The sequence below is a fragment of the Plecotus auritus genome (assembly GCF_963455305.1).
Source record: "Plecotus auritus genome assembly, chromosome: 9".
Classification (NCBI taxonomy): domain Eukaryota; kingdom Metazoa; phylum Chordata; class Mammalia; order Chiroptera; family Vespertilionidae; genus Plecotus; species Plecotus auritus.
Window position 1 is genome coordinate 44,354,108 of NC_137783.1, and position 27,315 is coordinate 44,381,422.

At 41.1% G+C, this 27,315-nt stretch overlaps 1 protein-coding gene across 2 annotated transcripts; it reads right to left on the minus strand.

The window, feature by feature from the left end:
- Nucleotides 1-23: 23 nt before the first annotated feature.
- Nucleotides 24-18,401, minus strand: SAR1A (secretion associated Ras related GTPase 1A). Of its 2 annotated transcripts, XM_080642740.1 has the most exons (8): nt 18,281-18,401; nt 17,839-17,890; nt 13,458-13,531; nt 13,211-13,330; nt 12,294-12,359; nt 9,139-9,242; nt 4,910-5,041; nt 1,347-3,747 (listed from the first exon to the last, which is right to left on the minus strand). In XM_080642740.1, exons 3-8 carry the CDS (start codon nt 13,513-13,515, stop codon nt 3,631-3,633), a joined length of 597 nt encoding a protein of 198 aa, XP_080498866.1. In that variant the 5' UTR covers nt 13,516-13,531; nt 17,839-17,890; nt 18,281-18,401; the 3' UTR covers nt 1,347-3,630. The 2 variants fall into 2 exon arrangements, with proteins under 2 accessions (XP_080498865.1, XP_080498866.1); XM_080642739.1 differs by lacking the exon at nt 17,839-17,890 and having other exon boundaries at nt 24-3,747.
- Between the last annotated feature and the right edge of the window lie 8,914 nt (nt 18,402-27,315).

Below are 27,315 nucleotides of genomic sequence, written 5' to 3' on the forward strand. Positions count from 1 at the left end.
GCAACCACAAGCTAGACATTTATCACCGTTATCTCTAAAATACACATTTTAATAAGTTTATTTTAGGACATATTTGTTAGCATTAATGAAAAATATTCAATTACTAAAGTACATTTCTGTCTCAAATTTTTGAATAAAACTAGTAACACAGGGTAATGCTCAGTGTTCCCAGTAACAAAGTGGTTGGAGAACAGGAAACGATGATCCAATTTAGTATAAGGCAGGATTGCAATTAGCAGTCTTACCATAGCACACACTAGTTTGTTTTCTTTTTGGTTCTGTGACACACATGCTTGAGTACAACAAAATCTCTCAGCTGTCCCAACTTCCTAGCAATTAAGAGTTTTTCTCTCATCCAGTGATTCTTAACGACTCTCAAGCCTCCAGCATGTTCTATGTCAGGTTTTCCTGTTGATGGCACATCACAGTATAGAGTCCCAAGTCATAGCCAACAGCCAGGGTGAGACCCCTTGAGTATTGGGCTCATTGACTCAGCCTTTAATTCTCATGTTACATTCCATCTCAAAAACACAAATGCATATGAACATAGAACCCATGGCCTCCTATCATAGTAACATGGACATAAGTTTCAATCGCAGGAAGCCTCCAATTTGAATACGTACTTGGTCAAAAAGAACCTACTGAGCCCGACCGGCATGGCTCAGTGGTTGAATGTCGACCTATGAACCAGGAGGTCATGGTTAGATTCCCGATCAGGGCACATGCCCATGTGGGGCGTGCAGGAGGCAACCAAACAATGATTCTCATCATTGATGTTTCTCTCACTCTCTCCCTCTCCCTTCCTGAATCAATATATTAAAAATAAAAAGAATCTGTTGCATTTTGTTTCCCATTATATTCATGCTGGTACCTTAGTTTTAGAGTCTCATTTGGGATTTTCTAAAAGCAGGTCTTCCTACAAGGCTAGTAAATGCACAAGGTTTCATTTTTTTCTATTTTGCCAAATGTAGCATTCAACTGGATCTCTCCAATTTTGTATAAAATGATGAAACACAGCTAAAGAAGGATCCAGTCCTTGCTAGCATATTAATACAAGATTTTGTTCAAGTCTGCCCTATTCTCTCACAGAGATTACCACCAATCCTGGGACCACCGCATGTTCCAAGGCTCTCAAACAGTACTAAATTCATTATTTCTAGTGGAATGGGTAAATTGGCTTAGCCTTTTTTTCCTCCCCTGGTAGCAAAATTTAAGTCTCTCACATCCATTGTATATATTTCTTCCCACAAGTAGGAAAGAACTTTTGCTTTCCCCAGCACAAATATTGTGGTATGTTCAAACTCAAACACCTTTGCAAAAAAAAAGCAAGACAGCAAGTTTGTTTTAACTTTTTATTAAAATGCTTAGGATACAGACTGACTTTCTTTTGTAAATGACTGCTTTACTTTTCCTGAAATAGGACCTCTATGCGCTCTGATAAAACAGAGTGAAAAGTCTCAATTCATGGGAGTTCCAGCCCAAAGCTCAGATCCTCACTGTTAGAGCCAAGCTCCTCGCAGCTGCTTCTTTCTGCTGTTACTACAGGAACAGTGTTGTATGTGGGGCAACAGACAGACGGGTGCCACTTGGCTTTTCGACCCCCTCTTTCTCCAGTGGCCAAAATAAACCACTTTCACCAAGAGCTGCCATGCACAGAATCCATCATTTTCTAGCTTGCCACAAAGTGAGTAGGGGAAAGAGGGGAAAGGAGAAAAACTAGAAAACTAACACTGAAGCAATCATACTCTCATGTCTCTGGATGGAGGATAGATTACCTTTAGCCAAAGTAAATTAAAAGTATGCAAGTTAATTCACCATTAGCTAGATTTGCTCACTTAAGGCTTTAACCCCTTTCCAAACCAGCAACTGTCTTAATCCAGCTATGCTTGCTCATAAATGAGTCATGCTCACTCCAGACTTATACTCCACTGAGCCTCCGCATTTGGTACCTGGCAGTGAAAAAGTATGCTATCCTAATAGTACTGAAGATACCGTTAACAATGAGAAATCCAACTAAAGAACAATACTCTCTCACCCCCAAAATATGTTATCCACACTTTCCCTACCCTCTTATTATAAGCAAGAATCCACTGAATTCAATCATCTGCATATCGGCATCATCATCACAATTTTTCAATTTTGAGGAAACTACCTCTAATTTTTCATTAAAGGAAAAATGAATGAAGATATTTTCCCACCTTAAGACCACCTCACATCCTGTTATCCTTTACTGCAAGGGCAGAAAATTGGTTAAGATCAAGAAAATCCAATTTCACCCATGGCATTAAGAAAATGGAAAGCTATAAACACCATCCTCATCACTCTGCTGGGGATGTGGCGGCTTCTGTACCGAGTGCTTGCTGACAATGAGTGATGCTGGCTCAGCAGGGAAAGCTCTACACGAAGTTCTTGAATTAAGAGTTCCCCCAGCTTATTTCTGGAATGGAGAAAGGTAATGCCATAAAAATAAAATTCTGGAAAAGATGTTAACCTTTAAACACCAAAACAATTGATAAGTGATTTAAAAGAAAAAAAAAAAAAAACTCATGAAAAGTCCAAAGAGACCAAATGCTGTAAGTGGAAATTTATAGGCCACTGAGTAAATCCTTCCCAGATTCAACCAAATGCTACAATACCAGATTTTTAAGTTCTCAAATCACAGAATTAAGAGCCCTTAAGCTGTTACCTGTGTCCTGTGTGACTCTCCTATTCGGAAAAATCCCCCTAAAACCTGTGCAAAAGTAACTGACACACTTGCAGTACAGGACAACATGGGAGATGGTCTAAACTCTATTTTGAGGCAAAAGTCACTTTCTATAACTGAAAAGTGCTACAAAGAGAAATGAAACCACAATTCAAAGCAGAGACTGGCTGACATTTGTAACTTTATAGGTAATGATAATAGCAATGACCCGCTGAATAATGACCTCCCCGGCAGTGAACAATCTGCTGTGCACTCCGTGAGGAGGAACAGCTCCAGCTTGCCACAGTGGGAAACTGCTGCAACTGCGAGGCCAGGCCTGCCCTTTTCCGGTTCTCTGTGCGCAAGGTGATGCCACCTACTCCAGGCAGTTAGGCAGGGGAGCTTCTCCCACCAACTGCTAACTCAACAGCAGTGAGTTCACTTGACTGAGCTCTGGCCTCCAACATGTACCTCTGAACAATTTTATGAAGTATCTAAATGCCATTCACTAGATTAAAAAAAAAAAAGGAATAGAAAACTCTGGACCAAGTAATTGTAAACTCAAAAAGTTAGAAGGGAAACCAATTACATAAACAACACTTTCTTTAAAAAATAGAATTGCTTTCTTTTGAAATCAACCTCAGTGGTGAGACGTGTTTTTCTGTTCAGGTGCCCCAGGATGGCGCACAGCTTTTCCCGGCAAATCCTGCCAGCTTCCAAGTCCTGGGATGCTGACTGAACCAGCACATGGGGCAGCGTGACCTCCCGACAGTGTGAAGAGCACATGTCACCACTGGGAGAAGAGAGAGCTGACAGAGACTCTTGGCTTCTCAACGCCAGACATGGTTGTGGAGAGCTTTCCTTGTTCTATTAGAAAAGTTCATGAGGAAGCTGTGAATAGGATCAGTCCAGAGAAGTAAAACTCTTTTATTTTCACTGTCCAAACATCAGTCAATATACTGGGAGAGCCAGCGGAAGCCCTCGCCGTAGCCTTGCCTCTTGAGCACACTGCACATGAACACTTCCATGGGGCGGGCGTTCAGCTCCTTCAGGGTCACATTTCCCTAAGGGAGGAAAAGTCAAGAAAGGCCTGTTAGCACCTTCCTGGTGGAAAAGTTCAAAAGGGTGATCACAAAAATCACTTTCCCCATTCCTCAAAAGCAAATCTCAGGAGGGATTAATTAAAAAAGTGTGGTCCATGCCATACAAATGACTTCCCCAGGGCTTCATACTTTAAGGATAGAGTAAGCAGCACAGTCCTACTCCCAGCCTCTCCCTAAGAAGTGCATTTGCTTTGAACACACCAACATTCACTGGCCAGCTATGGCAGTAACCCAAGAAAAAGGCCACTGGGACCCTCAGAACCAGCATGCTCTCTGATGGACAAAAGCCTGGGACTTTTTAGAATATTCTCATTGATGCAAACATTCAGAAAGATACACTAACAACAGATTACACTGAAGAAATTAAGAATTCGTGTAATACTCATGCAAGGGAGGGAAACTAAACAGATTAAAGAAAGCATTTCTGGAAAGAAATAGGTAGCCCAGGGGCAAGACCAAAGAACCATGTAAAAAAGTAAAAAAATTATTACAGGTTCCAGAAAAGGAAGAATTTAAATGTTAAATATGCCAAAATCCTGAGCCGAAAAGGCCAGGATTCCTGCTTAGTTATAGTTGATTTAAATTTTCTCTCTCAAGCTTACTTTTCTTCATTAAACTGGAGACAACCTGATCCATTGATCTGGAAGACTTGCGTCCTACTCCTGCTTTTATTACTGACTTGCTGTGTAAACCTAATAAACAAATCAGTCAGAGTTTCATCTTCAGAATGGGGATAACAGTCCAAGAATCCAGTGCTTTGAATTCAATGCTTAGAAACTGATATATATAAATGAACACTCTTCTTCATAACCTAAAATCTCCAGTCAAAAAAATTGATTTCTGGCTTTAAAAGGTTCTTTCAAATGAGATTTCTAAGAATTGAATTTGAAAGATAGTAAAAAAATTTCTTAAAGTATTAAGTTTGCCACCATTTGTACCATTTCCTTCATTCTCATGTATCACATTAGAAAACAGTTAAAGAACATGTTCCAGCCTTCATAGTCTACAAATTACCTGTAATGCAACAAATCCTAAACCCAGTTAAACTTTAGAAAAACAAGTAAATTCTAGATAGCAAAGCTGTGAATTCCCTTTATATGTCTTCTGAAGATTTTTCTCTTACCTTCCCTGTGGTCTGTCCATAAAGCCCAAATATCTCACGGAGTTTTTCTTCACTAATTGCATCTGCTCTGTCAATTTTGTTACCCAAGATAAGGATTGGCACATTGGATATTGTTTCATCAGTCATTAAAGCCTGAAGACAAGATAAAAAAGAGTGAGGATCCAGAAAAGCCACCAGATAATGAAAATCACTTTGACTTTCATTTGTCTAAAAGGCAGCAAATGTAAAGTGAAAATCTAATCATCTTTACACTTGAGTGATTAACTCAGTTTATTCTGGACGTTATATACACAACACTCTTAATATTACGTAAAAAGCCCCTAAAAATACTTTGACATTAGGGAAAAATCCCCCAATGGCTTCAAAACAATGGCAGCTTAAGGCTGTGTCTGTTTACAAAGAGCAGAACTGCCCCAACCATAGCTCGCACAGACCATCCTTGGGCTATCCACTGAGCAGTTCTAGAAGCATGAACACTCTGGCTATTGAGGCTCAAAAATGTCTACAGGAACTCCCCAGTTATACACCAAGTGCCCAATGTGTGCAGAATGTACTGACGGATACAAAAGGGAGGGTAAGACACGTCCCCCTAGCCTCAAGAAATCCTCACTCTATGTTCACACATCTGTCAACAAAGCAAGGCAAGTGCATGATTAAGTGTCACAACGAATGGGGACAGAATATAAATTCTGAAAGGCAATCAGGGAAATAAAATGCTGATGAGGGCTTGAAGAAAGTCTTAGCAAGGAGATAGAACCTAACTAGGCTCTGAAGGAGGGACAGAAACCCTAGCAGGTTTGGCTCAGTGAAGGAGGGGCAGGACTAGGATAGGTGAAAAAGAGGAAGTAGAATATAAGCAATGGCTTTACAGTAGGAAAAGAATTCAGGAAGCTTTATGGAGTATCATCTGGCTGGATTAACACATTTATGTTGACATGCAGTGACAGAGTAAATGGGATGGCAAGGGATAACCAACATTATGGTGCCAATCTGAGAGGCTAACTTCAGTAGACCGTAAAGACCCCAAATCCAGAAGTTACAGAGAGAATCTATATACTTTTAGTGCAATGAATTCACAAACAGTATCTACCGGTAGAGCTCAGGTAAGAGATAATGATCTAGCCTAAGGTGGCAGCATATAATGAATAGTGCAGCGGGAATTTTGGAGTAAAGAGGTAAAGAGACTGCAGTTTAAATGATAAAAGACAAAAGGGGAGTCAAAGCTGGCAGAGATCTCAAGAATGGGTGAATGGGTCTTATACCTAGTGCAATGTGAGGGGACATCATTTATTAGAATTGCTTAACACACAATTCTTGGTACGCCAGCTTGGTGTCCTACAATTCAACTCAATTCTACATTTTCTACCTGGAGATAAGCAACAGATTTCACAAGTTAAGGGTTCAGTCCTACAAGACTCCCACTCCTCTTCAGACACCAGTAGCAAGTCCAGGTTATCACTTGTACTTCTGATCAACTGGATATAAATCAGAGGTTCCCATAACCCCCCTCTTTGGGTTTAATTTGTTAGAATGACTCATAGAACTCAGAGAACCATTTTACTTACTGGATTATTGGTTTACTATAAAAGGCCAGATAAAAGAGATGCAAAGGGCAAGGTATGGGGAAAGGGCATGGAACGTCCATGTCCTTGTCAGGTGTACCACTCTCCCCAAATCTCCAAGTGTTTACCAACCCAGAAGCTCTCTGGGTTTTAATAGAGGCTTTATTACATAGTCATGATTGATTAAATCCCTGGCCACTAGCAACTGATTCATCCGCCAGCCCCTCTCTCCTTGGTCAGGAGCTGGGGCTGAAAGTTCCCACCTCTGACTGGATGGGTCTCCTGGCAACCAGCTTCATCCATAGGTGAAGTCTAAAAGCTACCTCATTAACATAACCAAAGATATCTATGTGGCTCCCCTCACTTAGAAAATTCCAGGAACTGTATGCCAGGAACTATGGATAAAGATCAAATATATATGAAAAACATATTTGGTCATTCAGATGATCAAAATATATTTCTGAATTATCAAATATATATTTTTTATACATCACAATATTACACTGGGAATCTAGTTCTTACTGAAAGGAAAAGCTAGGAAAGACTAGAGTTGAATGGATAAACAGGAACATGCTTTGACCATTGAAGTTCCAGGAAATGACAAAATCAGAGTAAGGAAGTCATTCATTCATGCTAACAAAGTGCCTATGTGTCCTATGTTTTGCTAGGTGCAGGGGTTTTGCAAAGTAAGACAAGGTCCCTACCATTTAAGTTCACAGTCTGGTGGGAAAGACCAATAAAAAACCCAGGAAAGACAACAGACACTAATGAGGTGGAAAGTCTAACAGTCTGAGAAGGAAAAGAAGGATTCCTAGAAGTGGTCATGCCTGAACTCTGAATTCTTTTCAAGGACATTTTCAAATTTACCAGCAAAAGGAGGTAGGGGGTCAGGTAAAAAAGCCAGGCAGGATAGCCACTTCTGTATACTCAAGAAAGGGCAAATTGTTTGAGATATAGTTCAAGGTAAGCTGCCGGAAGCCAATTCCAGCATGTCATAATTACAAGAGTTTTATCAAAAGGTTGATGAAACTTGAGGGCTCAACAAGGGCTGAGTCACATATGTAATCACCCGGCTGAAAAGGCACTTCCCCCAAACCTGAATAGGATGATTGTTTGCTGCTGGGAAGCTCAGGGCATCTTAATCTACATGTTATTGCCTCCTATTGGCCAACCACCTGAACAGCTGTAGGCTATTCCCCAATCTGACAATGCTTCTACCCTACCCTTTGAAGTGTATTATCTCCACCTTGCCTTAGGACAAATTGTGTTAATAAAAAGCAGGGGTCCTGCGACAAGGAGAACGAAGAATTTAGGAACTTTAGCTCCTTTAGCTGAAGCTCCTCTGACCACCAATGCCTTTCAAAATTATCTTTCGTCTCTGGAATCTTATTTAATCAACGCACAGCCTTTCTCCAGATTGCTGAACCTTTCTTAATGCTGGGACAAGAACCCCGGCAATAAGCAACAGAAAAGTAGCTAGTGAAATAAACAGAAGCATGCTCTTGAAAGGTTTCATGTGCTATGCAGATTTGTAGATTTTGTTCTGAAGATGATAGAGATCTATTAATGGATATTAAGTAAGGCAGTGATAAGTCTTGAGAAAGTTCCTTCTAGCATTATTACAGTGTATGGCAGGGTGATGGTGAAATCTACAGTAATTCACAGGGTTCTGGGCTACATGTCCAGATAGATTGGGAGGAAGATCAATAGTTCCATTTCAGCACAGAATTGGTAGGATGAGTTGTCTAATAGGCAGCATTATGTATGAGGCTGGAGCTCAAGAGAGGTATAGCCCAAAGAAATCCATTTGGGAGTCACTGTGGCAAATAAAGGAATGGGAGTAGGCTGGACCAGCCTAGAAGCAAGTCTAGACCCTGGGAAAAAAAACAAGAATGTAAAGAGGAGTTTACAAAGAGAGAATGGCCAGTGCCAAGGAGTTAAGTAAGGGAAGGACTGCCCTGTAGGCGGTTTTACATGACACAAGAGTATAGATTTGAGAAACATACTTACAAATAAACTTGAGACATGATCAAATTTCCAGGAACAAGAATGCAAAGGGACAGTTATAAATCAAAGAGAAAGAAGAGGCACAGGGCAAAGCAGTAAAAATGACAAAGGCAACATTATAGAAATTGTCAAGCCAAGAAAATGCAATACTGAGAAAGGAGAAAACCTGAAGCGAGTTCTTAACAGTATCAAACCCCGCACGTTACCAAAACTGAAGACTGAGAACAGACTATTACGATCTGGCAAGTCATTCAGTGCCAAGGTGGGTAGGCACAACATGAGAAGGCAGACTCAAAATGTAAAGAACTAATGCTAATCCCTTTAAGGTATCACTATGCCAATACTTCATAAAGAGTGACCATATGTAGTATGTGAAAGGGAACGGCGTTAATTATGATGAGACAACAGGCATACACTGGGGAGTGTCCTAAGCAAACTGGACATAGAGTCACCCTATGATAGATATAAACAAAATTAATTTACTCAAGTGCAAGCTGAGTATCCTTAGGACATTGAAAAGCAATGTTGTAGATTTTAAAACACTTTCTTCCCTAACTAGGACCTTTATCAAATGTTAACTGGAATGTTTAAGTATAGGCACCACTGAGCTGTATTCCTTAAAAGAAATACAAGCCACGAGAGGAAAAAATATCAACATACATTAAGTTCAACTTTGGATTCCATGAGACGAGGATGATCTGCACAATCCACCAGAAAGACAATCCCATTAATTGCTGGGAGATAATTTTTCCAAACCCGACGTGCTAAAAAGACAAAGTTCGTAGTTGCATCAATAAAAAATATCCATTTTGAAAATGAATAATCTAATGATCTATGAAATGGTCAAATCTTGTCCAGGTTTCAGTAGCATTAAACTCCATATGATTTTCCAACTCTAGCCATTATTAAAAGTCAGAACAGAAGGTATAAACTGATGGTCCATGAACTAAATGATTTTAAAACTCAAAAACTAGGGGTTTTTGCATAATTTTCTCAAAGACTGCAACATCTGGCAACCCCATGCCCACCTACCCAATGCCCCTTTGGATAAGGTCTGGGCTGTTGAGTTTGTCAAAGTTCCCACCATTCCTTACTGTCTTACACCCAGTTCATTTCACTCACTTAAATCACCTTCCTTGCCCCTGGAGCCATTTTAGTTTGCAGCCTCTGAGTTAAAATATCATGATGCCAATTACTTGTCCATATAACTTCAGTCCCAAGTTAGTTCCTAACTGATGTATAAATGTAGCGACACAATCATCCGCTCAGCCCTCAGGGAGACTGGGCTGACAGGTGGTCCAAGTTTCTAGGCTAATCACCTCGGTCTCCCCTATTCAACCCAGTGTGCTTATAATTTTTTTTATTTGCTTATGATATGAAATGATAATGGTTTAGGAAGCAACACTTTAATTATATTATCATTTCTAAGCCATTCATTTCTAGCTCTTTCAATGGGATAACTAAGGAAGCATCTCTACACCAAACAGTTAATAATGGTCACCTCACAAGAGAGGCTGGGAAGAAGCTTGGGGAAGCTCTCACTTTTACTTTCCATATGTGTATGCTGACTGTATACTAAATTTGTTACACTGAGTCTAGACTACTTTTATAATAGTTAGATTTTTTAAGTTACATATGTATAAAGGAAACTTCCAAATGTACAGTATTTTAGTAACTTCTGTATAATAGTGGCTAGGTTATTATGAAAAACTGTTTCTGTTAAGTAAATTTTCCTCAAACAAACCTATGTACATAAACACATTTCCCTTCTTTATCAAAACCTGAAAGCTAAATTATCACACCAAATAATACACAATTCCCACTTCAGGTGTCTAAAAACACCTACTGTTCCGTATTCTCCAGATGGCCTCAGTTCAGCTTATAACTATTACCTCAGAATATAAATTTGTAAGCAGTTACAAATCTTTTTAAAAAGAAGCAGAAAATACACCATATACCCTTTTGAACCCAAATGAAAGTAATACAAGCTCATTGTAGGGGGGAAAAAGTCCTGGCCGGTGCTCAGTGGTTAGAGCGTTGGTCTGCATGTTGGTCTGAGTTTGATTCCCAGTCAAGGGGCATGTAACTGGGTTACAGGCCCAATTCCAGCCAGGGTCCGGGCGTATGCAGGAGGTAACCCATGTGTCTCTCTTTCTCTTTCTCTTTCTCTTTCTCTTTCTCCTTCTCTCTCTCTCTCTCTCTCTCTCTCTCTCTCTCTCTCTCTCTCTCTCTCCCCCCCCTCCCTCCCTCCCTCCCTCCCTCTTCCTCCTTCTCCCTCCCTTCCTCTCTCCCTCCCTTCCTCTCTCCCTCCCTAAAAATCAATGGGGAAAAAAATCTTCAGGTAAGGATTAACAAAACAAAAAAACCCAAACAAACAAATCAAGAGAATCTATAATCCTCCATCAAAACACACACACTGCTATTTTATATGATTGTGTCCATGCTACATATATGCCTTGGTAGCATATAAGTATTAAATAAATAAAACACATATAATTATATGCTAATGAAATCACTGACTATAAAATTATTTGGACCACTTCCCGGCCTTTTGGCTAACATTTTTTAGCTGAACAATTAAAGTTACCAATACTCTATCTGTTTTGGTTAATCCTCTCCAGAGGATATTTTTTCACTGCTCTTTAGAGAGTGTGGAAGAGAGAGAGGGAGGGGCAGAAAGAGGAAGAAAAAGAGAAAGAGAAACATCAAATGGTTGCCTCCTACACACACCCACAGGGGCCAAGGATCAAAGGATCAAACCTGCAACCCAGGATCAGGAATCTAACCCATGATCCTTCAGTGTGTGGGCCAGCGCTCTAACCACTAAGCCCACTGGCCAGGGCCCAAGATTCTATTTTTTAACTAGACTTTTAAAAAGCCATATTAGAGTCTAACATAATGCTCCAAAAGAAAACTTCTCAATAGGTTCTTTCTCCCACCTTCCCAGGATATTTATTGCCACATCTTAAAAGTTTTACTCCTAAGCCTAGAGTCTTGCCAAATGTAAAGTAGTGTGCATCAGACAAACATGGCCCATTCTGTATATCTCTAAAACATATATAAGACATCTGATAGGAATCTGGGAACCAGACAGACAGACCAATACTGTATTGGATTATGTTTCAAAGGAAAAATGCTATGAGATTAGGACAATTGACACCCCCCCACACACACACACAAAAAAAGGAATACAAACTATAGAGTAGATAAAAATAAAACTTCCTGGATTTGATAACTATTAAGATCAGATAAGGGAATATTCTTGTTCTTAGGAAATAAACATTAAATATTAAGGAATACAAGACCACGATGGCCCTAGCCAGAATAGAGCATCAGGCCCATGGACTGAGGGGTCCTGGGTTCGATTCCTATCAAGGGCACGTACCTCGGTTGCAGGCTTGGTCCCTGGCCCTGGTCAGGGCCCATGCGAGAGGCAACCAATCGATGTTTCTCTCTCCTCCCACCCCCTTCCTTCCACTCTCACTAAAAATCAACAGAAAAATAACCTCAGGTGAAGATTAACAACAACAACAAAAAAGAGCATGATGGACTCACAAATGGTTAAAGAAAAATAAGTATTAATATGTATTATATAGAGAGGGAGACTAATAAATCTGGACAAAAGGTATAAAGCAGTCCAATTCTCTATTATTTTTGAAAAGAGTAAGGGAATAAACCAACTTCATTAAAGTAATAAGATTTCAATCCTAAATGCAAGCAATTTAAAAGGTAAAAATGACAAACTGCTTTTAAAAAAAGAGGGGTACAAAATGAACCATAAGTCAATACCATCTTTTCAATGAATCATTTCTTACCTTGCTCATGCCCACCAAGATCAAAAGTTGTAAAAGTCATTCCAGCAATTGTCAGCTCTTCTGATGCTGAAAAAGAAGAAAGAAATCAACTTCTCCATCCACACAAGGCCCAGCTATGAGTATTATAAGCCAATACAAAAGCAAAACTTAGTAAAGCTTTCACCTTGTAAAGAAAAGAATACAAGTGTGAAAACATTCTTAAATTAGTTTTAAAAGCCAAGTTTCTTTTTCTCCAATGTGTCTGCTGCTTCTTAGAAGTAGATATGAGAGATGTGCCCCATCATGGGACTAGTGGGAATAGAGAGTGACAAAGTTCCAGAGGTTCAGATTTATAAGTATGTGACCTGAGTGTGTCCTATAGAGAATTTTTTTTCAAGTGTCTTTTGGGACCTCAGTTAAGAAAATAACTAGTCCTAGCTAGTTTGGCTCAGTGGATAGAGTGTCGGGCCTACAGACTGAAGGGTCCCAGGTTCAACTGCGGTCAAGGGCACATGCCTGGGTATGGGGCGTGTAGGAGGCAGCCAATCAGTGATTCTCTCTCATCATTGATATTTCTCTCTCCCGCCCCCTCTCCCTTCCTCTCTGAAATCAATAAAAATATATTAAAAAAGAAAAGAACTATATTGCCCAGCCAGTGTAGCTAAGTGGTTGAGTGTCAACCCAGGAACCAAGAGGTCACCAGCTTGATTCTCAGTCAAGGCACATGCCCAGTAGGGAGTGTGCAGAAGGGAGCCAATCAATGATTCTCCCTCATCGATGTTTCTATCTCTTTATCCTTCTCCCTTCCTCTCTCTAAAATCAATAAAAACATGTCTTTAAAAAAGAAAGAGAAGAACTACTTCAATTGGGGGATTCATCCTCCAACCCTGATATTGACCTTTAAATATCAAAAGGTCATCTGGTATTTTCAAACCTACTCGGATGTAATGTTGGAACATGTTGGCCCAATCTGTCATCTTTGAGCATATGCAGAAGAGTGGTTTTGCCTGCATTGTCCAAACCCAAGAATACAAGTTTTCCAGATTTCTTGTAGAGTCCTAAAAGAGAAAAAAAAAAACTTTAACATTTTGTTCTCTACATATCAAAGGCTGCTTGTATTTAAATTGCTGGAGGAAATGCAGAAAGTTTGAAACCTGTAATGTATTTCAAGGAAATTGGCTTTACCTAGGAACTGGAGCACACTGCTGAAGCCATTGTAGATCCACTCAAAGATGAAAGACATTATTAATGCTTACTACCTGTATAAAATATGAAAACAGCAAACATTAGCTTTCCGAATGCCATATAGTTCTGGAGAAGTTAACTCTTATTCCCTGGCCCTGATGCATGTTTACAGTACCGAAAGAAACAAAGGATTTTACACCCTGGAGGGAAGTCTCTGGGACAAGCATGTCAAACAGCCCACAACGAATATTTTTGTGGCCCAGCCAATATAACCATATGTAAGAAATGTTTCAATAAAAATTTCGTAACTTAATTTTTACAATATCCTGTTACACATAATTATTAATAACAACTACAACGTTCACTAATGACTGATTACTATAATCGTGTTGCGAGCAGCGAATATTTTAGTAGCCGATTGCCACGTCATTAGTCTTGTACTGACTTGTTTGGTGTGTGCAACAGATATTTTGCTTTCGGAGAACAAGAAAAATAGGCTTATTTGCATTACACTTATTAATCTGTGCAGTTATTCAGTGTCTGGTAAGTTAATGTTCAAGAAAAGAAATTAATTTTTATTAAAATGTTCTATTATTTTATGTTAATGATTACTCATTTATTTCAGACCTTTGTATTCAGCAAGTCTCTATCAAAATAAACCTACATTTCTATGAAAATTGAAGCTTTTGTTTTTTGGTGGCCCACATAAACTTAACCTTGTTTATTTGGCCCGTGTTAGCCTTTGGAGTTTGACATGCTTGCTCTGGGGTCTTCAGATCTGCACAAACTCCTGATTTTCTAACAGTTTTCAACCTACAATATACTTTCCTCTTTGAGTGTTACTCCTCCAGGAAGCTGCTCATTCCTATTCCCTAGATCAGTGGTCGGCAAACTGCGGCTCGCAAGCCACATGCGGTTCTTTGGCCCCTTGAATTTTTAGCAAAGGCCAGCTTAGGAGTACCCTAATTAAGTTAATAACAATGTACCTACCTATATAGTTTAAGTTTAAAAAATTTGGCTCTCAAAAGATATTTCAATCGTTGTACTGTTGATAATTGGCTCTGTTGACTAATGAGTTTGCTGACCACTGCCCTACATACACCATTGCCATCTATCAGTTAACAAAACCTGTAAAAAATCAGTCCCATCAATTATCTGTATCAAAATTTCACATCAATTCATTAAGTAGAAAATGAGGGAAAAAAGGGCATATTAACCAGAATGAAAAGCATATTAGCCCATCCTTGTAAACTGCTCTGAAAAACATAGTCATGGCCCTGGCCAGGTAGCTCAGTCGGTTAGAGCATCGTCCCAATATGCCAAGGTTGCAGGTTTGATCCCCTGTCAGGACACAGAAAGGAGCAACCAATGAATGCATAAATAAATGGAACAACTCTCTCTCTCTCTCTCATATCAACAAATAATTTTTTTTTAATTTCTTAAAAAAAACACACACACACACAAACAAAGCATAGTCACAATTTGCCCTGCTGCATTTATCAATGCTGTCTCTTTTTTGTTTGTTTGGAGTTTTTTTTATCTTGCTTTCATTTTCTTTTTGCTATCTCTTCTTAAACAGTATTTGTTTAGCACTTCTTGCAAATAAGTGTCTCAACTTACAAGAGATACCACTATTTTGGAGAGCCATGTAGCAGTAAGAAGAGTACAAGTATGAATTTTCTTAAAATGAGAATACTCAGAGGACATTGTGGTAGGTTCCCAGCCAAGTACATACCTTAATTAGTACTGATATTAACATCACTTTTTCTACTGTTTCTTATAGGCCTAGACAAAGCTACAAGAAGGTCTACATACATTGGTAATAAGCAAAAGGACCTCTGAATGAAGTTAAGAGGACCTAGAGCCCATGGTAGGTGTTAAGGTTTCTCACCTAGTCAGCATTTCCTGGTCACACTGAACTTTTGCCTCAATATCCCAGATTTGGTAAAGATTCCCCATTTTCACTCCTGTCCATCATCAAAAGCATGTGAACACAGGGCTTTATACTAGATGTGACCAACTGCTTTCAAATAACACTTTCATGAAGTTTTATTTAAAAAACATAAACAAAAGATTGGTTGCATTACTTTTACTACTAACTTGTAAAAGGGTTACTCATAAAAACCTATCTATAGCCCTAGCTGGTTCGGTGGATAGAGGGTCAGCCTGCAGACTCGATCCCCAGTAGGGGGCATGCAGGACACAGCCGATCAATGATTCTCTCTCATCATTGATGTTTCTCTCTCTCTCCCTCTCCCTGCTTCTCTGAAATCAATAAAAAAATACTTATAAAAAAAAGCACAATTAAAAAAATAAAACCCCATCTATATTCTTCATTCAAAGAATGTTAGATGAAGAAATTGAAAAACTGAGATAATGTGTGTTAATTTTCTTTTTCATACAATTACTGGTTTTTGTGTTTGTTATTTTAAAATGAAGCCGTGGCCTCACCTATAAACTGTAGGGACTGCTTAATGCTTATTTTTCTATGGCTCTGAACATAAAATGGCCAAAAGAAGGGTGCGAGTTTGAGTCAGGGTGGAGACTGAAGGCAAAAACTAAATTTGAAAAGATACTAAGGTTTTTTTTCCCTTTCAATAACATCAATATATATTTTGGCAGAAAGAACAAATTTAGCATGTTAAATAACAGTTTTGTCTGGAAACTTGTCCTGCACTTTAAGAAGTCCAATGACTTAACACACTTACAAAGATCCTGTGCTTAACTTTCCACTGCAGTAAGTAAAAGAACAACGTGCCACGCCTCTGCAACCCCAGTCATCCTCCTCTACTTTTCTGTCTACCACTTGGAGAAGTGCGGGTCGCCTTGGGAAAGCACCTCTCCTTTAGGTCACTTCCACTCTCATCACTCCTTTAAAACCCAGCACATCATTCATTTGTACCACACTGGTTTACAGTCAGTACTTTACAGACTCTTTGTCAAGTTTTACCACATCATTTTAGAACTCTCAACTAAATGAATTCTCAGAAGGTGACAAGGGGAAAACCCCTTTTTAAGGAATTTTTCATTTTAAATGAACTACTTTGATTTTCCAATTCATTTTCCCTTGACATAACCTGCTTTAAAAGTCCTATAATTCTTCCCATCAGAATGATTTATGGAGAGTGAAGAAACCCTTCAGGTGATGCTAACAGAAAAGAAGAAAAAACCCTATTGGACACCAAGCATTGTGTTGCATTACTACTCTAATTTCATGGCACCTCCATTCTTGAGATCTTAGGGTCTGTATCCCTTTGTGAGTAGTTTTATAGTTTATGCCAGTGGTCGGCTAACTGCAGCTCGCGAGCCGCGGTTTGCCGCTCTGTTGACTAATGAGACCACTGGTTTATGCAATGCCTGCACATACATCTCATTTCAAACTCACACCAATCCTACTGGGCAGGAATCCTTGGCCTCACTTAACATCATGAGGATGCTGACACTCCAAGGTTAGCTGGTTTAACAAAGACTGCTCAGCTGAAAAAGTATCAGTGCCAGAACTTAAACCTTCCTCTTTTAATACCAAAGTCACCGCTCTTCCTGTTAATATCACATAAAATTCAAACTGAAATCACAAAATGCTTTTAAAAAAAAAAATCAAACTTCCTTAACCCACCAATTACACTCACGATAATCTTCTAAAGTTTTCTTCCGTACAATGCATCACACCTTCTGAATGGTATGTTAACCAGCATTGATCTATCCTTGATCCCCTTCACCACCTTATGGCATCTTATAGCAAATAGAGTACCCTACAATTTAAGGACTCTGAACTACCAACAAAAGCACTGCCAACGTACCCCAAACTAAAATTTGCAAATTTCATTTACAATTAAAATTGGGAAAAAAAATAAAATTTACAAATTTCAAGACTGATTGATCAAATAAATGAAAAGGAAAGGCACTAGACTGACCATTAGCCAATAAAGAGTCTATGCATCCCTCACTTCCTATACATACTCATTACTTCTACACATACTCAGAGCAACTTTGAAACACCATTCCAAAGTGATCTGGGGTAGCTAAGAAACTGCTTAGCTGCAGGGTGTATGTGTCAAAGGCCAGACCCATTGCAAAGCTCAATAAGCCCCCTGTCACAACCTAAGCAGATAGGTCAAGTCAGGAGAAAAGACAAGAGCAAGAGAGAATACTAACAGGCAATTTGGTATCGACGCTCACTAGAGTACTCCTGGCCGCTCAGCTAGAATCGTGAACTAAACATTAATCTATACCAAACAAATGTGAAGAAATTTTGCCATGAAATGAAGACAGGGGAGATAGAAGAGGGAGACATAAGGACAACAGATGATAACAGAGCTGAAGTATGGAGAGCCCGGGACTGGGAGGCAGGAGAACAGGTTCCAGCGCTCACACTTGCTACCTCTGGGTCCTTGGCCAATTCACTGTGCCCCGGCGAGCCTTAGTCCCCGAGTCTGTAAAACAAGGATAATCATCAAGGTCTCTCGCCCGCCTTGCCGAGGGCTGTAATGCAAGGCTCTTCTGAGACAGGGATATATGAAGCCGTTTCGTAAACCAGAGCACACAGTATAGACAAGAAAACTGTTATCCCACCCAGCAGCTGCAAGACCCCCGAGCGGAATGCAGATCGACCTGATACCCCAAGAGGCAGGCACTGGACCGAGCGGACCCGGCCGAGTCGGCCCATCCCCGCCCAGAACCAGTCCCACGGCCCCACAGAACCGCCTGCGTGTCACTTCCCCCCCCGCCTCCCCGCCTGCGCCGGCCTCCGCCTCGACCCTTCAGTCGTCCGCCCCGACCTGTCCGACCCCGGCTCCCTCCCTCGAGGCAGCCGCCAGACTTACGACCCAACAGGCTGCTCCGGCGGCGGCAGCGGCGGGCAGCTTCGACCCTCCTCTGAGCACACAGCCCAGCAGCACCCGGGACCGCCAGCTACTCGCCGGATATACGTAACACCCTTCCCCCGGGACTTCCGGGCGCGTGATTGCCCCGCCCCTTCTAGCGTCAAGGAGCTCTGCAGCCGCGGGGCGCCCTACTGGCGCCTCCAGCCGCGGAGGGGCGGGCCTCAGACATGACGACACGTGCCCGGGGGCGGGCCAGACCTTGCCACGCCTCCTCCCGTAAGGAGGGCAGGACACGCGAGACGTGGCAGCGCGGTGGCCCAGAGGGTGGGGGCGGTCTCCGGGCGTCTGGCAGGGTACCCAGACGCTCGGCAGCGCGGCTCCAATTCCGACTCCCTTCCCAGGCGCAAAGGGAAAACTGGACGGGGTGACGATTAGGTAGGTTCTCGGAAAAAAGAATGGACCTGAGAGCCCTCGACCTAAGGTGGAACCCTGCAAGGTTTTGCTTTAAGTCACTTTGCCCTGTGATAGCCTATCTTTTAGACGAACAGCTAATATTTTTGGAGAAGTTATGTTCCAGGCCGTGCACCGAGTACTTGGAATGCCTCATCTCATTCGACCTTCGTCCAGCCCAATGAAGGAGACACCGTCGTTATCTCCAGTTTACAAATGAGAGAACCGAAGGGACGAAACCCAAGTTCATAACGCTAGGAAGGGCAAAGCAACACGTTGACTCTACTATCCTGTCCTTCATATGGATTTTCTCATTTAATTCTATGAGATTGGTATTATTACCCCCATTTTAAAAATAAGAAAACTGAGTCAGATGGAAAGATGAGTATTTTTGGATAGGAAAACTCAATATCACAAAGATCTAAATTATCTAAGTAAAATGATAAAGTTAACAGAATTCATATAAAAGTGCTAATAGAATTAATAGGTTATGTGTGTGTTTTTAAACAACCCTGTTTCTTCCTAAAATTCAGATGGAAAAATAACACTAGTCAGGAAACAAGCCCTGAAAAAGAAGACCGAGAAGGGAGGAACTAGCACTATCAGATAGTAAAGCAGATTATAGGTCCTCAGTAATTAAAACAGTTTGGTACTAGTGCACAAAAAGCCAATCAAACCAATGGGACAAAGTGCAGAAATAGACCCAAATACATACAGAAATGAAATGAAAGTGGCAATACTCAGCGGGGGCTGGATGGGCAAGCTCACCACCTTCTCTCCTTTTATCCTGTGGTTCTTCCACTTTGAGTTTGACACAGACACAGAAAGGGATCAGTCCATGCTCTGAGAATTCTCACCAGCTTTGGCTAAACCAGGGGAACTGTGTCCATAGGGCTTGGAACCCCACTGTGTACATCCTGAAACAGGGCTGCCCCAGTACTAGCCAATGCATTAGATTACTGTCCCTGATAGAAGTCTGGCTGCAAGAAGTGGGAGGTTCCCAAACCATAAGGATGATTGGGCGGCTGGGGAGGAAGGAGCACACTGGCAAATTCTCAGATCAGCAAACACCAGCTGGGCAGCCTTGGGCGAGTTGACAAGTGCCCCAGGCTACAGTGTCCCCACCTCTAAGATGGGTGAAAGAGGCATTGTCCATGTTGGCAGTGTTTCTAGAGTATCCTATATAATAAAAGCCTAATATGCAAATTGTCCCCTCAGGCTGTCATTCAATGGGGAGTTCGACCACTCCCTATGACGTGCACTCACCACCAGGGGGCGGCGTGGAACATGGTGGGCCTCAGCAACATGGTGCTGTCAGTAGGCGGCAGTGGAGGTGGTGTCAGCCCTGATGGGCCCCCATGAGAGCAGAACCATGGCGGGATGGTGGAGCAGGTGAGCGGGCGGCGCCAGGCCAAGGTGGGTGCGAGCAGGGGTCCAATTGCCCTGCAGATGGTGACCAGCAGTGGGATGGTGGAGCAGGTGAGGGGGCGGTGCCAGGCCAAGGCAGGGTGCCAGGCGGGGCTGCGGGGCTGCGAGGCTGGGGGCAGGAGCTGGGGCACGAGTTGGGGCCTGATCTCTGCAGGCCGCCCAGAGGGACCCTGCCCATGCATGAATTCATGCACCAGGCCTCTAGTGTTTTCAATAAATGTTTCAATTATGTGTTTAAAAATAAATAAATAATAAAAGGGTTGGGACAATTGGGTAGTCAAAAAACCTAAAAGGGCCCTAAACAGTTTGGCTCAGTGGATAGAGTGTCGGCCTGTGGACTGAAAGGTCCCACGGTCAATTCCAGTCAAGGGCACATCCCCAGTAGGAGGTGTGCAGGAGGCAGCTGAATGATGTTTCTCTCTCATCAATGTTTCTAACTCTATCCTTCTCCCTTCCTCTCTGTAAAAAAATCAATAAAATATTTTTTTAAAAACCCTAAAAGGTGAATTTATAAATCCTGTACTACACCAGGTAAGTTCCAAGTGATTAAAAGATTTGTGTATTTTTAATTGACACCATAAAAGTACTAGAAAAATAGAAGAAAACATGGATGCCTTCCTTATATTCATGGAATGGAGAAGACCTTTCTGGTTTGGATTGAAAATCCAGAAGCCATAAAAGATTGACAAATGTAACTACAGAAATATAGGAAACTTTTATATTAAAACAACAATGATGCCACCATAAACTCAAAAGATAACAAGCTAAGAAAATATATATGTAATCACATCCAAGGCAAGTGAAAAATTAATATGAAAAAGACTATTGTTAGAAAATGGGCAAAGATTAAGACCAGACAATTCACAGTAAAGGAACTATAAATGGCTCTTAAACACATAAACTAATAATAGAAATACAGTAGAGATTACAGATTACACAGTGGGGCAAAAGTAGGTTTACAGATGTATGTGAAACACAGTTTATTCTTATTATTTATTAATCATGTATTATTTTCCATATGAACAACTGTAAGCCTACTTTTGCCCCACCCTGTATATACATGTAGAAAATAAATAAATAAATAAATAAATAGATAAATAAATAAATAGATAAATAAATAAACTGAGATATCATTTTCATTCATCAGGTTGGCAAAAGTCCATCTGTTTACTGGTGACAAGGCTATGTTAAATAGAGTAGTCAAGGAAGACCCCACTAAGGTGTCATTTAGACAAGACCTGAAGGACATCTGGGGGTCAAATATTTCAGGCTGACAGCAGAGCCATGTGCAAAGGCCCTGAGGCAGGAGTGTGCTTGACAGGTTCCAGGAATAGCTGGGAGGCCAGTGTAACTAGACAGATGACAAGGGAAGGCGTAGCAGATGAGGTGAGAGAGGTGAGGGAGTGAGTAGGCAGTTAAAAACTGGAATGTTCTGAGATTTTACCTCACTTGCAAGCTAACGACCCTAGACTAGTATGCTTGGGTGGATGCTGACAGAGACCCCTGACTCCTAGGGCAGAGACAAAGGATCTTATTACCTCAAGCATAGCAAGTAGCATGAGCTTCATGTTTGTGTCTTTTCCACTTGCCTCCCTGACCACCCAAGTGCTTTGGGGGTGTCAGAGCACAGCCCAGTGATGCTAACCCTCAGAGTTTAGGGAACTCAAGTCTTTCATAATGGACTGCAAGCAAAGCTGCCTGACCTTTGACCCAGAAGGAGACATTATTACACTGGACTGTAAACCTGTCCCCATGTCCCAGACAGTCTGTCTTCCAAGGCTGTTCCTAATATATATAAAATCCTTGAAAAGATAGTCCAAATAAAGGCAGCCAGTACTTCTGCTCCAAGAAGAGCAGAAATGGAAGAGATTGTGGAGAATTGTCTCTCAATGGGGAGCAAAGCTTAGAGCCTTAGGCCACTGTGAGAACTTGAGTTTTCATTGGGAATGCTCTGGAGAGCCAACAGAGGGCCTGAGCAGAGGAGTTTTATGTAATTCTTCTCTCCACTCTATTCTATTCCCCTACACATGCTCAACATTAGCTAGACATGCACTCAGAAATTAAAATGGAGACTGAAAAGCAATTGCATTAAAGGTTCTGCAGAGAAAGAGAACCAATAGAATCTAAATGGATGGATCTAAGAGGAAATTTATTAAAGGCATTGGCTCACACGGTTATGGAGGCTAAAAGGTCCCATGGTCTGCTGTCTGCAAGCTGGAGAACCAGGAAAGTCTGTGGTATGATTTAGTCCAAGTCTGAAGTCCTGAGAACGGGGCGAGGGGCGGGGTGGGGCGTTGCTGCTGGGGTAAGTCCTGGGGTCAGAAGGCCTGAGAACCAGGAGCTCTGATGTCCAAGGGCAGGAAAGGTGAATGTCTCAGCTCAAAGAGAGAGAACTTGTCCTTCTTTTGTGTTTTTATTCCATTTGGGCCCTCAGTGGATTGGATGAAGCCATCCCACATTGGTGAAGGCTGATCTTTTTACTCCATCAACTGAATCAAATGCTAAACTCTTCCAGAAACGCCCTCACACTCCCCCCACCCCCGAAATAATGTTTTACCGGGGTGTCCAGTATCTTTGCTGTACACATCTTTGTCATAGACATCTCTGCTGCAAGCATTTTTGTCACATTTTCGCTGCATAACTAACTGCCTATAAAGCAATTTTGCCCTAAGAAAATTAAAAATCAAAGAAATAAAAGAGGCATTAAAAAGGACATAGCAAAATTTCAGACTTTATTATAAAGTACAAAATATTTGAATTCATTTAAAATGTATGTAGATTCAGGGCAAAACTACACGAATAGCTGATTTTATTTTGTGGATTGTACCCAAGCACGTGTCTTCATTCTGTGGGAAATGTGAATTCAGCTCTGCGTTCTCAAAGAGGGCCCTCAGCCTCTCTACTCCCAAGGTAGTGTGTTTCCAAATAAGACAACTCTTGGGGCAAGTCATCATCTTCTGGAAGAATTGCTAACTATTTCACGACTAGCAGCACGTCTGCTTGTCACTGTGTAGGCCTCCTTATGAGCTCTAGCTGAATTTATATGTAATATAAAACGGGGAGTAACTGAGAAGTTCGTCAATGGAGAAATGAAACCTAACTGACAACTGGCTTAAATACGCTAATGGAGGTTGTTGATTCAGCAATGGAGAAATGAAGCCTAACTGACAACTGGCTTAATTAAATACATTAAGTCAGCAGAAGGCAGTTGATGAGTCAGTGGAGAAATGAAACCAAACAAACAAAAGACCAAGCTGTCAGCCATTTATTTTATCGTTTTTACAGCAAAATTGCCTCACGGCCAGTTAGTTACATGGCTAAACCTGTGTGTAGCAAAGATGCTATGGTCAAAGGACCTCTCAGCCAGGTGAGACTGTGATACCCACAGTGCCATATCACGTTGACAGCATGTGCCCTGCGTGAGATATGATGACAATGGCTCTTTTCCTCGGGGATCTTCCTCCCCTGAACACATCACCCCAGTCTAATCATGAGAAAAATATCAGACAAATCTCCAGTGAGAGACATTCTACAAAATACCTGACCAGTACTCCTCAAAATGTCAAGGTCATGAAAACCAAGAAATGTCTGAGAAATTGTTACAGCCAAGAGGAACCTAAGGAGACAGGACAGCTAAATGCAATATGGGATCCCTAGTGGGATCCTGAAACAAAAATATATTTTTTGGTAAAAAGGAAATCTAAGTAAAGTGAGGGATTTAGTTAATAATGTTTCAATATTGATTCATCAATTGTAACAAATGTACTATAGTAATGCAAGCTGTTAATAATATGGAAACGGGTTATAGGGTATATAGGATCCCCAATAGGGGGCATGCAGGAGGCAACCAATCAATGATTCTCTCTCATCATTGATGTTTCTATCTCTCTCTCCTCCCTTCCTATCTGAACTCAATAAAAATGTATTTTTAAAAAAGAAAGAAACACACATTTTCAGGTTCCATTGTAGACCTAAGAAAGCAGGATCTCTGGGGGTGGGACTAGCAGTCGGTTTTAACAAGCCCTCTGAAGTTTGAGAAACACAAGGTTTGAACATTCTTTTGAGGATTAATTAGACATTACTAGGAAGAAAGAGAAAGCACATTTATTAAACTAAGAGATATTTTTTATTACATTAAAAAACCTGAAAAAAAACAAAGCAAAAAAACCCCTGAGATTTGAGGCACTTTCCTAAGCAGTGGGCAAGAAGGCAAATGTAAGATCTTTCTGGAGGGCAGCTGAGCACATATTCAAAATCTTTGGAAATCTGCATACTCATAGTTGCCCTTCTAGGAATGTATCCTTAGGAAAAAAATCAGACATTTTCTGAGATTTATTTATGGAAAAGTTCATTCATTGTAGCAATAATTTAAAATTGGAAGAAATTGGAAATAAACCAAAAGACAAATCATAGGTGATTAGTTAGTGAACTATTATATGTCTTCATTATGTAATTAATTGAGTCATTTTATATAGTGTTGAATGTTTTTATAAAAGGAGAAAAGTTTACATTAAGCTGAAATAGCAGGTTACAAAGGTGTAAGTCAACTTCCCAATTTTTTTTAATAAATATACATATATATACATGTATATGTGTATCTATATTCAGCTGCTTCTCATTATTCGCAGTAGTTATGTTCTATAAATTCACAAACACTGAATTAGCCTATACTGAACCATTGCTGGTGGGGGAAATGCAGAAGCAAGTTCTTGCAATCCTCTGTTCACAATGTTTTCAATACGTAACCTTATTTTACGTGTGTTTCTGCTTAAAGACCGCTTATTTAATATATTTTGTTGATTCATTAACATTGAACTCATGGCCAATGGGCGTATAATTCATGTCTGAGCAAAGCTTATACAGTACATGTATTTTCTCCCTAAAACACATCACAGCCTTTGCTTAGGAACACTAGGGAGCACTGCACCGCACTTGGGGGCTATTTAAACAGCGAAATCACCAATGAAAAGCACACAGAGGGGAAAAACTAGACCCCAAGAGGACACCTGTTTACAATATGAGAGCTGGAACAAGAAGGCAGTGTCCCCTTGTTTGACCTCAGCTGGGAATGTGCACATCAGGTGACAGATTTTTCGCCACTCTGCATGTCTGTTAATGACCATAAAAGCACAGTAAGTGTTGAGTTTGGGGTTACAGGTAAATTTTAGAGAGTAGGCAAATCCATAAGTTTGGAATCTGCAAACAATGAGAAATAATGAGGACCGGCTATCTATCTATCATATATGTGTGTATATGTATATGTATATGTATACGTATATGCATGTATATCGTACCTTCATGTCCTTTTGTTCCAATGTTAAGCACATTAAACCATCACTATATTTATTTGATTTTGTGTGTGTTTTTCCAATTTTTCTAAAATAAATTAGTACTATTTATGGAATCCTCTTTCCCTGACTACTGCAACACCATTATCACCACCCACCAAAAGAAAAGGAAAAAAGCTTAACTATTATGTTTTTGAAATCTGTGGTTTGACTGTGTTGCTTGCACACAAATACAGAAAGTGGTGTATACAAGTTCACCGTTTTCTTCCTGGCTGCATCCCTGGACGTCAGTGCCTGGCACCTAGTGCTCATGTGAAGCTTTGATGTAAAAGGGAAGAGGTCCATCTCTCCTAGTGACTCCCCACTCAAATCCTTCCAGTAGATTCCTTTTCTTTTCTTTTCTTTTCTTTTCTTTTTTTTAGGACTCCTACTCTGTATGATACCATAATGATGGATGTGTTGGCAACAGTGAGAACAGCACCAAGTGTTAGACTGGTGGAGTCAGACCTGACCTGGGTTCAGCAACCTCAGTGCTTAAGTTCTGGTTAAGAAAGAATTAAAAGGCAAGACTCAAACTATAAGAGAAAGTTTATTTAGAAAGTCACAGAGGTAGAAGAAATGGGCTCAGAAAACAAGTTATAGAAGTAACAGAAGGGCCCTTGGAGCTTAGGGGGGGAGAGAGAGAGAGAGAGAGAGAGAGAGAGAGAGAGAGAGAGAGAGAGAGAGAGAGAGAGAGAGAGAGAGGCACCTGGGGGAAAGGGGAGAGGGTAGGCGCAGGTGAGCTCCCATAGAGAGATGCCCCTTTCCTGTTCCTCAGAGAGACAGATAGCATAGCTGGCAAATGAGAATAAAGCCCAAGCAGACTGGGTTTCCAAAGGTCCCCTCCTCAACCCCGAGGGCTCATTCTTGTGACTTCCACCCACAACTTGTAACTTTCTGTCACTGTAGACTCTCCCCTTGGCAGGAAGTGGGAGGAAAACCAAAGTCGACCCAGCATACCATCTTAATGAGGCTGCACCTCAGGTTCCAACTTGTGTGCCACATCCTCCAAGAGAAGCTATGGCCGTATCCTGACACAGCAAACGCTCGTGACCGTTCTTTGTGGTCTGCAGGTTCAAGTTCAGAATCATGCAAATGTGGCTTGAACTTTAATATCAGTCTCCCAACCACCCACCTTGTTCTCTTTAGTCACAGAAAGGATTTTTTTCTACCTCATCCCTGCTCAACTGGACTGTATCAGAATCACAGAGACATGTGGAAATATATGCTCAAGGTCGGAGCCCACTACCTTATTTTACAAAATGAGCAAACTGAGGCCTGGGAAGGTGAAAAGATATGCTTATGTCACAGAACTGGAGGCACGAGTCCCAGCACAGAGCTGTTTCCTGCACACTTTGCCTCTGGATTTACTTCAAAACCAGAGGAGAATCTACTTGGACTCCAGGGACCTGGTGGCACAGCCTTAAGGTGGAAGCCACAAATAGCAAATTCATGGAAAACTAGTGTTCAAAACCATTAACATACCTGAGATTTTAACCCATGTGTAACCTTGTGATTATTCACTCTGGGGTAAAATGGAAGCCTCGGGGCTTGGCTTGGTGCCTGCCTGTGGCTCTAGTGCCCCTTGGCACAGGCTGTGCTCCGTGGGTGCAGGAGCCTCTGTGGAAAATCACACATCCCTCCATGCTGGCGGCACTCAGAACCTCTTCGTTGTAGAAGCAGGCAATCACCAGATGCTGCCTCTGTCAACGTGGTTGTTTCTGACTGTTTGAAAAGCCATTCGAGAAGCAATCAAAAGTTATTTACTGAACTCCTCCTACGGATCCAGTGCTAACTGGATGACAGGGTGGAAACATGCCCATGGCATGG